Consider the following 12042-nt stretch of genomic DNA (forward strand, 5'->3'; position numbering starts at 1 on the left):
ATGGAAACCTGTGAGACAGATTTATAGGTGACCTGTACTGGTAGTTAGTTATACCTGGTCCCCTGTATTCGGAGTGGGGGTTAAAATCTGATATCCAGGTGTTTACTCTTACCTGAATTGTCTTTGTCAAAGATCCTGAAGATGGTCTCCAGGCTATCCTTGTTTCTGTACAGGAGCTCTGTGATGCTGTGTCCACTCTACAACAGGTGTTCACACATGTTTATAACCATGGTAGTAAAGTGAATAGAGGGCAAATATCAACTCCTAAAGATAGTTTTGTCCAGATTTAGCTGTGATCTTAACATCCAGTTGTGACCTCTATATGTTGGTGAGACCCCTATGTATAGTAATGACCTCTAAAGATAAGTTTATTATATGACTGGTGCTAATTCCCAGCCCTGATTGGAGGAGTGACGTCATGTGACGAGTCTGTAAATATGTTACAGACCTCGTTCTATTAATAGAAAAGTGTTACAGACCTCGACCTATGAATAGACCTAGGTAATTTCCCAGTCAGTCTGTAATTCTGAATTCAACTAAAAATGAATTATATCATCAAATTCTTAACTATGTGAATATTGATGATGACGACTGTGCAAATAATATTTACTTGAAATTTAATATCACATGAATTGAATCTGAAATCAAATTTGTGTGTATGCTATTTTGTATTTGAAGTCCTTCACTCTGTGATTCCAAAATGGTCCATGCCATCCATGTGTTTATGGCTTGAAAAATTATCAATCTCATTGTAAAAATTTCATATAAAAAAACGATTGTGGACTTCAGTCTTGGTATATCCCACATTTACGGACCTGGTTTGAAAAATATTCACCTCGGCCTTCGGCTGCTGTGAATATTGTTTTCAGACAAGGTTCGTAAATCAGGGATAGACCTCACCTGAAGTCCACAATTGTATAATAACCTCTACAAATAAATGTGACCTCTATAAATGATTATGACCTCTAAAGATAAATGTGACCTCTATAGATAAATGTATCCTTTATACAAAGTTGTGATCTCTATAGACAAATGTGTCATCTTAAAGAAGTTACGACCACAACTGTAAGGTTGACCTTTATAGATAAATGTGACCTGTATAGATAACTAGAATGCTGACAGGTCAGCAAGGGCCCTGCTGTATGCCTGACAGTGCATCTCCTGTATAATTGACTGTTCAGACAGTATATGCCCTATATGTTCTTTTTTAAGTAATGGCAACGTCGACCTGCAGAACTACTTAAAACCCTATTGCACATGTACCATCTTGTGTAATTTCAGAAAATTTGGCCTTCTGTAAGGCCCTTATCTGATGTCTTTTTGATTGTATATTCCGGGTTCTATTTTTAGTAACAGTGACCTTGACCTAAGAATTTTTCAAACCACTATTGCACATCTGCGAATAATCACAATGTATCATCATAATAAAATTTCAGAAAGTTTGGCTTTCTGTTAGGGCCTGGATCATGAGATAATCTCTGGACACGAGAGTGTTGACGGACAGATGCACACTGTGATTACTATAGGGCACCCACATTTTGCGGGGCCCTAATTATGATCCTGGTGCAGTTTTGACCTCTAAAAACCCCCAAACATAATGGCAGCATATATGTCAATGGCTCCTTCATTCCTACCTCAGTACTGCCATGATAGAGCTTCATGTCACTGAATGATGTGTTGTAGAGTACAGCACCGCTAGGGTCACACTTTGCCAGGTGAGGTCGCATCGTCCTCCAGGGCAGTTCCATCTCCATGACCCCCTCCAGCACATTACACCACTCAATCACAGAGATCGTACCTAAAGCAAATAGCATGGCATCAACCTGTGACCTTCATCTCTGACCCATAGACATTTATCCACGAAGGTCAAGGTCTGAGCAGATTATAAAAAATTGTGATAGAGTGATACTTTGTTTGTGGTAAATTAGATTTGAGATCTTAAGAATGTTTGATCTGTCTTGTTTTCATTTCAGTACATTTCCTTCTCAATTTAAAAACAAACATACACAATAGGATATACATTGTAATGGATCATTGTTGATTGGCTATATTCCTTATTCCACTTATACATATAAATAATTATGTTTTCCATACAGTTATGATAAACAGTGCTGAAGAATTCCATGATACAATTAAGATAATTATGTTTTCTGGGTCATGTGACTATATCTTACCTTTGTTTTCTGTGTCATGTGACTATACCCTACCTTTGTGTTTTGAGTCATGTGACTGTACATCAAACTGTTTGTCCTGATTCATGTGACTTTACATTTACCTGTGATTTTGGGGTCATGTGACAAACAATTGGTGTTTTTAAACCATGTCGCTGTGCACTACATTAATTTGTTTTCTGTTATGTGACCATGCATTTACCTGTGTTTTCTGGGTCACATGACTTAAAGTGGGTGATCAGCTCCGACTGACAGCCAAGGATCTTCCTCTTGAGATCCCTCATGGCAATTTTTTCCACCTGGCTAATCCTATAGGACAAACACAATGGATGACTTCTGCATATCTAATACATTTAACACATACATCTGTGTCTAAGACATCATCTAGTGTTAGTATTACACACAAATAATGTCAAAAGTGTCACCATGTTTCAACAGCTACCTGTCCCGTTTTGTCAATTAAGCTATGATAGAGTTACATTGCTTATTAAGTGAAGCTTTGATACACATTTCCTAACTGATGAACCTTATAAAAGACATCATTTAGCGCCTTTTTTACACTTAACAGTAGAGAAATCTTATAAATAGGACATACAGTTTTTCATAAACAAATCTTGTCACTCCAGATGGTGAGGTTGATTTCTTTGCCCAGGGATGCTCCGATGAGGTAGTCTTTTAAAGACTTTTTATTTATTCAACCCTGTCCCTCTGTCCCTAGCCTTTATTTATACAATTCAATCCTCTTGGCCCACGGATATTCCTTTGCCAAATTAAGTGGAAACCCTTTCACCCATGCTTACTGATTGGTGTTTTAAAAAAATTATCTTGATTTTCCGCTTTTTGGTTCTGCCTCGATGTGGGACACATCTTTATTTTTTATTCAATTTTCCAAGCAAGAACTATTCTACATTTGAACAAAATCTCACAGGTTCAGGACAGTAATATTTTAAGGAAATTGACATCAACTTAGACCAATGCCAGATGACTGATGGAAAATGGAAGCTTCGCCAAGTATAAGCTCTTATGGACGGGGCAGGGTGAAGTACCTTTTGGTGAAGGTGATAAGTACCTTTTGGTGAAGGTGATAAGTACCTTTTGGTGAAGGTGATAAGTACCTTTTGGTGAAGGTGATTTTGCGTTTGGTGGAGTGTTTGTTAACCATATACTGGACAATGTGACAAGATAAGTCCGGACCGGTCAGTTTGAGGTAAGCACCTTTGTTGCTGCCAACCTCATAGTAGTTAGAGGCCGAGAATATCGTGAGAACCTGAAACACAATTAGTGAACTTGATTACAAAATCATAGAGCCTCGGGTTACAATCATCATATCTTATAAGAAATTATACTTTATGATGAGATAATGTTGATTCAGTAAATTCTCATCGATCAGTGTGCGATGATAGAATTTCTAAATTAAACTAGGTATACATATTCAGTATTACATGTAACTGTATAGCAATAAACAGCTACCATGGTCATCAATTTGACTTGATAAAATGGACAAGTTTGTAATATCTAACTTCATGATGATAAAATTTGACCCTAGTTTGGACAGCATCTAGATGATGTAACTTTGGTAGTAAATAGTATTTGACACACTGACCACATCCATATATCCCTTCCCTGAAATAGACACTAAGAAGTATAATTAAAAAATAAGTTTTGTCGTGTAGTCAAGATCTGGTGCTTACAATATCATAAATCTAAAAACTGTTAGGTTGTTCTGTAATAAGCTTATATTATTAAGTTGAAAATATCGAGGGGAGATAATTCTAACATAACACTCAGGCATCGCTATAGATTTGATGTCCTGAGACAATATCATACCAGGAGACATAACACTCAGGCATCACTATAGATTTGATGTCCTGAGACAATATCATACCAGAAGACATAACAATCAGGCATCACTATAGATTTGATGTCCTGAGACAATATCATACCAGGAGACATAACACTCAGGCATCACTATAGATTTGATGTCCTGAGACAATATCATACTTGCCAACATTTCGATTTTTTTATGAGGGAAATTCTGCATACTTAAAATTAAAACATAAACAAAATGTTTGTAATATTATATCCTCTAGTGACAAAATAACCCTTTAAATGACATAGTGTGAGTTGATTAAATCATTAGATCTTAGAATTTGTGATTTTTTTGCAAATTCACAGGTTGAAAATGCTAAATTTAAGGGTCCAAAAGTGAGAGTCTCACTCCTAAGTAAGGAGGGTTGATAAGTATACAATATCCTGAGACAAACAGCACTTCAATATATAAAAACTGCAATAAGCATATTAATGTAAAGCATATTTACTGTAATGAGTTATGAAATTAACATACCATATAGCCTGTTATTTATGTTTGCTATTATGTGAGGCATATACAAATGGTTGTGGAAATTTGAACCTTGTAATAATATGATTCGTGAACTGTGATGTCAGCTGCAAGGCAGCCTAGCTTCTTTTATCACCAAACAGTATATAATTGCAATTAGCAAATATGTGTAGCATCTCAATTAATCAGGTAATAAGGCAAGTATGATTGTTTGAAATACATTTTGGTTTAAACTTTGTTTTATTCTAATTTTGTTTGACAATTCATCGAAATACAAATGGTACATTTTAAAGAACAGAAATTTACAAAATACATTTTATGGCAGGTTTTCCAGTTTTCTCTCATTTCCATGTGTGTAAGATAGAGCTGTCCAGGGTAAGAAAGGGGTGTAGGAAATTTCTATCTTACACCCCATTTCACGTGACGTGACGTCACAATGGCTCGACAATGATCATGACGGGGCGTCACAAATTCGGAACTCTTCGATGCCGCAATACGGAAAAGGTGACGTGATGAAATTAAAAACCTTTTACGATATATTTACTGTACACGTAAGAAAGATGTGATTAGTTTTCCTGCACAAATCTGGCTGACTGATTCGTTTTCGTCTAAAAAGCTCAGGGGGGAATCAATATTTTCAAAATGGTGGCCAGTCCAAATGCATTTTCATGGTTTCTGAGCTTATTCTGGTGGTTGGAATGAGAGAAAAATACTCTTTCATGCCCAAGGGTGTAGGATAGGGAAATTCCACCGTCGGGATTTTCAAATTTGGCAAAACCCTCGACAATTACCAATTAAAGTTTAATTTTAATAAATTAACTTTTCTCCTATAGAGTAAAAATTGCATAAACTTATGGAAATAATACAGCCTATAGTATACAGCCAAACTTGCTCAAGAGACCACCTCTATTAAGAGACCACCTCTATTAAGAGACCATGCATTAACCGATCATTTCCCAGACAGCCTGAAGGCAGTCTAATGAATGAGGGCTCTGAATACTTCAAATAACATGTGAGGGTGGTGTACCTTATCATTGTGGGTGTACTCATATCCCTCCACTTTACATTCATGAGAACGAATGAGTCGTTGTAAATTATACTTGTCTAATATCATTGTGGTGACATCCGGCCCAAAGTAACTTCCTCCTCCCCGGAACGTGTTAGGGAGGCACCCGTCTTGCACTCTCGGATCACTCCACAGAAGATCGAGAACCTGCAATATCAAAACAAAATTGTGGCATCATAAATGATTTCTGATTTTTTATAATAAATTTGTGTCAGTTCACTGTAACAGGAAGATGGAAAAGAATATGAACCTACTGAAAAGAATTACCGAAGTATTTTCATGACAAATAGGTTGAGATTATTTCTTGTTTAAAATTCAACTCATTCACCCCTGAAAAAAAATAAAAATCTTCCAATCCAATTGGTAGGGATGGTTCATTATGAAATCTCAGGGGTGTATGAGTTAAGCAGTTGCTGCAACCTAATGCAGCCTTTATTGCTTTAGATAGCATTTTTGTTAAAAACAAACAAGCAAGGGACATAACTCTGTCATTAATGATGCGATGGTTTTGGTTATTTTTGTATTTAGTGTCTATAAGGTTCTACAATGCTTTGTGTTTATTTATTCCATCAGGTGTTTGACAGTAAATTGACCCTTTGTTTACCTGTTTCCATTCCATTAATTCCACTTCTGTTACATTTTCATCATCAAAGCTTCGAGACGGATGTAGCGTGGACAGAAACTGGATCAGAAAACAACACAACCATTATTTATATAACTGGTCTTCAGAAAAAGGTATATAGTTTGACATGAATTTTGGCTGAATACAAATTTTGATACCAAATTTATACCCAAAATGGTACAAAAATTACCCACATCTCAATGGTTGAGACTCACTTGATTACCTTATGTTATTCAAGAATCACTCATCTGATGATGATAAAGAGTCCCCCAACTTATCCACCTTGGTTGAGTGAGACTACCACCAGTGACAGACAAGAATTGATTACCCATGGCACCTTGCACCATTTACGATTCACATATCTGGTAATGGTCAAGAATTACCCCCTTTGCCTTATTAAAGAATCACCCACATTTTGATGGTCAATATCGGCCCACATTGTGATGGTTAAGAAACAATTGTACTGGGGTGAGTAAAGAAATTATTCATCTTGTGTCTCTCTGGTGATGGTCAAGAAACTTTGATCTATATATATCTATCAGTATTGGTCAAGAATTCCTTGTTTTCAGACACTTATTCAAGAATCACCCATCTTGTGATGGTCAAGAGTTAACAGAATTGTTTTCTCAGTAAGAGGCCCATTTGCCTGTATCACTTACCTGCAACTAATGGTGAAGGAGTTCAGGTTTTTTTAACACACTTGATCTCTATGACCTTCAATAACAGTCATGATTATTTATTAGGACAATATTGATAACCCTTCACCCCAGCAAGCTAATGACTAAAGATGTAGGAATTCTTGACAAGAAGTAATTTGAACTTCTCCCCAAAAATAAGTCCTATGATCGTGAATGTAAGTAAAGTAAATATCACCCCAACAAGCTACATTAACAGGCCTTTTTTTCTTTAGGTGTCATTGATTTCTTTCTTGAAAAATATTGGTTGAAAATTTTGACACATTTAACATCTGTGACCATGAATGTGGATCAAAGTATTTTAAAAGAATTAACCTTGCCCCTTCATCAAAATAGTTGTCAGCAGTCTTTCACCACAGCATTAGCTACAGATTAAATATCATGACAGTTTTAGTTCTGTAAAAGAATTAATTTTATGGTTGCAACACCCCTGTGACCTTGAATATGGGTTAAGGTCATGTGTGTGAACAAAGCTGATAGCCCTTCACCCCTGAAAATTATATGCCAAATATCATTTCCTAATCTAATTTCGAAAAAGTTGTTCAAAGAAACATTTATTCATAATGGACAAAGTGACAACAGACAGAAAGAGGACAGAAACCACTCATGCCGTGCTATCATATCAGGGACTATAAGCCATATGAGATTAATATAATCCATCAAGTATCACAAATGGGTGATGGGCAAGAAGGATCTAAACTAACACCTACCTTGTGTCTGTCTAACTGGGAGATGAGGTCCAGGTCTATGGTGTCGGAGAGACCACCATGGACCACCAGCACCTTGTCATCAATAATGGTCGCCAGGGGCAACCAACTAAACAGGTCTTCAAAAAGTCGGAGGATGCCATTGGCATAGACCTAAAAATGGATGTAATAGACAACTGGTAGGCATTCTACATCCCTGACAGGGAGACAACTCCAATGACCTTCTCGGGAATCTGTCACTAACTTGTGGTGGTACAACAAAATAACACATTTAGATGATAGTAATTGTCAGACAGTGGTTATGCAATCTGACCTAATTCATCATGCTCAATTGATGTAAATCCATTAAGGTCAGTATGACCTAAACTGAACTGGTCATCTAGAATGATCTGATTATTGATTGATGTGAAAGCAAGGAGCTATCTCACTGAAACAAGGAGTTATCTCACTGAAGCAAGGAGTTATCTCACTGAAACAAGGAGTTATCTCACTGAAGCAAGGAGTTATCTCACTGAAACAAAGAGTTATCTCACTGAAGCAAGGAGTTATCTCACTGAAGCAAGGAGTTATCTAACTTCTCACTGAAGCAAGGAATTATCTCACTGAAGCAGGGAGTTATCTCACTGAAGTAAGGAGTTATCTCACTGAATCAAGGTGTTATCTCACTGAAGCAAGGAGTTATCTCACTTCTCACTGAAGCAAGGAGTTATCTCACTGAAGTAAGGAGTTATCTCACTGAAGCAAGGTGTTATCTCACTGAAGAAATTAAATATGTTTAAACACTCCTTAATATTTTACGCTAGTTAAAGTTACAGCTAACCAACAGAATCAGGCATACCACCGTCAAGTTAAACAATTACCTTTAACAATGTATAATCATTGGCGGCATGGATATCAATTACAAACAATATTACTACAGTTATTGATTACTTTTTTACATCCAGTATAATAAATTGTTTCAGTAACAATAGAAAAATGACGTGGGCAGAGAACCGCTTATGTATAAGTCGTTACCTGCGGAAGAGCACAGTAAAGGTTAATGAGATAATGAAGAAGTTAATTCACGGTGCCAGATAAGCATTCACCTAAGCTTAATACTGTAACACACAGTATTCCTACTCTGACACATTTTTACCATCTACACTTTTAAAATGGTTTTACCAAGTTTTGAATTCTCCCACTCATATTTGCTGATACGTACTGCTTGCCCCTGGGGTATATATATATATTTTGTCTTCTTGCTCTAGGCAAATACAAAATGGAAGCAAAATTGTTCTGTTTTATGGTATAAAATGAGATTATTAGAACCATAAGAACATAAGAATAGATTTAATAAGAAAAAACAATTATGTATTCATTTTTCCCGCCTCTATTTATGTATATGTTTGTAAGATACATGGTGTCCCATACGCTATGTGTATCCCATAGGGGTAAAACCCAATCATCTTTTATATTATGACATTGCATTCTTAAGTCCTGTAAAAATTTGATTGATAATAGCGCTCCTTTAATCAGCAATGGACACCATGAATTATTGCACAAGCTAAATTGCCATCAAAATCTTGAATACATCTTAAATTTGATCATATCATCTTTCGTGTTTTTCTTCATATGGCTTTAGTTTATGTGTGTGTTATGTAGAAATTTGGCTGTATTAAGTGTTGGACTTGCATTGTCAATGTTATGTTTTACCAAAATTTTCAGAAAGAGATTGGAGACAAAAGGTCATCATTGTGTATAGGTATGGAGATGGAAAGTCTACCCGGGAGGTCAGAATGTCAGCAAGCCTCAGTTCTGACCCTAGATTTATATATCCTCCATATCTACACTTGTTAGATCTTATCAGTCTTAAACTTACATACTCACTGAGTATTTCTTGTTGACTTCTTTCACGAACCCATACCTAGAAAAATGGAGGAAAATGTTCAAAAACAGGGTATGTCTGGTATGATAGGACTGCAGCTTACCGATCAATAATGAGAGTTGGTGTTTGGAAATTTATACTAAATAATAATAATCATAATAATAATTTGAGCTAGTCACAAGCTAGTTCGTAGGACGTCTCAAAGCGATTCACAAATTATTATCTGTGGTTATAGGGCCTTTGCAACTAGCCAATATCTTTCGCAACTCCCTGGGGAGCATACAGCTGGTGCTGCCATTTCGGCGTTCACAGCTAGCATTCAACAATTCTAGCACTGCCCAACCACATACTCATTTACAGCTGAGTAGACTGGGAAAAGCGGAGTAAAGTATCTTGCTCAAAGATACAACACAGTGCCGTGCCGTAACTATAGTTAAGTCCTTTGTCCTAGGGATACTTCATACCAAGTATTCTCAAAATGTGTCAACACATTGAGTAACCCCGTTTTTCCCTTTTGGACTCATCCCTCTGCCTCCACCAGTACTATGCCTTTCATTGATACGAAATTGAATTCCCTCAGTTTGAGATGGAAAACAAATCAAAATGTCTAAAGCGATTCTGTTAAGTAGGCTCTTAAGGATATGATAATGGAATATATTCCAACTCTGGCTTCAAAAACATTGTTCTTCATTGCTAAACTTCATTGATTCATTTTTGACTCATTTTCTCATCCTCCATATACAGCTGTATATTCCACAATTATACAGGATCCGAGACCACTTCACAGTGAACCATCTTTAGGCCATGTGTTTCCTACCTTACCCCATGTAATCAACTATTTTCTTTCTGACTATCAACATCCATATTAATTAGTTTGTAGCAGCTATTAGTAGCCGCTTTTAAGACATTTTCCCTGTAGTAAATTACTTTCAAAATCAATTATTTTTTCTGTTGCCTGACGTTCTAATCACTTAAGTTTAGCAATAGAAACCTTAGAAGAATTAATCCAAGTCAATTAATCTAACAAATTTGTTTTTTAAATCATAGCTTAATTTGGTTTTTTGACAATGCATGGATTATGAATCAGAATAAACTTTTTCAAGCAAATCATAATAAACTTCCAACAAATTTACATAGAATATTATCCCACCTCTGAAGACGGCCAAATTGGATTGAGGTAGGGGTTTGAAGGTTGAGTTATGTGACATACCGTATGTTCATGATGTGGTCCTCATGATTACCTCGGTTTATATAAACCTCGTTAGGATTCAACAAAAAACACGCAAAAAGTATCACAGATATCTCAACAGAGTTAGTGCCCCTGTCCACAAAGTCGCCATTGAAGATGTAAGGATTGTCAACCGAAGGCAGGCCGTTCTGAAACAGAAAAATAACCCTATCACAGAGGATCTGACATTACACAAGCATACATTTCTGTTATTATATATGACATTACACAAGCATACATTTCTGTTATTGGATCTGACATTACACAAGCATACATTTCTGTTACTAGATCTGACATTACACAAGCATACATTTCTTTTATTAGATCTGACATGACACAAGCATACATTTCTGTTATTAGATTTGACATTACACAAGCATACATTTCTGTTATTGGATCTGACATTACACAAGCATACATTTCTGTTATTGGATCTGACATTACACAAACATACATTTCTGTTATTAGATCTGACATTACACAAGCATCCATTTCTGTTATTAGATCTGACATTACACAAGCATCCATTTCTGTTATTAGATCTGACATTACACAAGCATCCATTTCTGTTATTAGATCTGACATTACACAAGCATCCATTTCTGTTATTAGATCTGACATTACACAAGCATACATTTCTGTTAGTAAGTAGGGATCTGACATTACACAAGCATATATATTTCTGTTAGTAGGGATCTGACATTACACAAGCATATATATTTCTGTTAGTAGGGATCTGACATGACACAAGCATATATTTCTGTTATTAGATTTGACATTACACAAGCATACATTTCTGTTATTAGCTCTGACATTACACAAGCATACATTTCTGTTAGTAAGTAGGGATCTGACATTACACAAGCATACATTTCTGTTACTAGATCTGACATTACACAAGCATACATTTCTTTTATTAGATCTGACATTACACAAGCATACATTTCTGCTATTAGATCTGACATTATACATGTATACATTTCTGTTATTAGATCTGACATTACACAAGCAGACATTTCTGTTATTAGATCTGACATTACACAAGCATACATTTCTGTTATTAGATCTGACATTATACATGTATACATTTCTGTTATTAGATCTAACATTACACAAGCATACATTTCTGTTATTATATCTAACATTACACAAGCATACATTTCTGTTATTAGATCTGACATTACACAAGCATACATTTCTGTTATTAGATCAGACATTACACAAGCATACATTTCTGTTATTAGATCTAACATTACACAAGCATACATTTCTGTTATTAGATCTGACATTATACATGCATACATTTCTGTTATTAGATCTGACATTACACAAGCATACATTTCTGTTATTA

General features: G+C 35.8%; 1 protein-coding gene across 1 annotated transcript in view; it reads right to left on the minus strand.

Annotated features, from left to right (window-relative positions):
- The window catches only part of LOC110457245 (serine/threonine-protein phosphatase with EF-hands 2-like), a 53591-nt gene that overhangs the window by 2009 nt on the left and 39540 nt on the right, over positions 1-12042 (minus strand). The window contains exons 6-14 of the mRNA XM_021508430.1: positions 10674-10840; positions 9466-9502; positions 7603-7752; positions 6180-6257; positions 5537-5722; positions 3287-3438; positions 2374-2480; positions 1635-1798; positions 113-197 (exon numbers count right to left, since the gene is read on the minus strand). Coding sequence (XP_021364105.1) covers positions 113-197; positions 1635-1798; positions 2374-2480; positions 3287-3438; positions 5537-5722; positions 6180-6257; positions 7603-7752; positions 9466-9502; positions 10674-10840 — 1126 coding nt within the window. The remainder of the gene's footprint in view (positions 1-112; positions 198-1634; positions 1799-2373; positions 2481-3286; positions 3439-5536; positions 5723-6179; positions 6258-7602; positions 7753-9465; positions 9503-10673; positions 10841-12042) is intronic.

The sequence above is a fragment of the Mizuhopecten yessoensis genome, unplaced genomic scaffold (assembly GCF_002113885.1).
Source record: "Mizuhopecten yessoensis strain PY_sf001 unplaced genomic scaffold, ASM211388v2 scaffold9049, whole genome shotgun sequence".
In the NCBI taxonomy this organism is placed as follows: domain Eukaryota; kingdom Metazoa; phylum Mollusca; class Bivalvia; order Pectinida; family Pectinidae; genus Mizuhopecten; species Mizuhopecten yessoensis.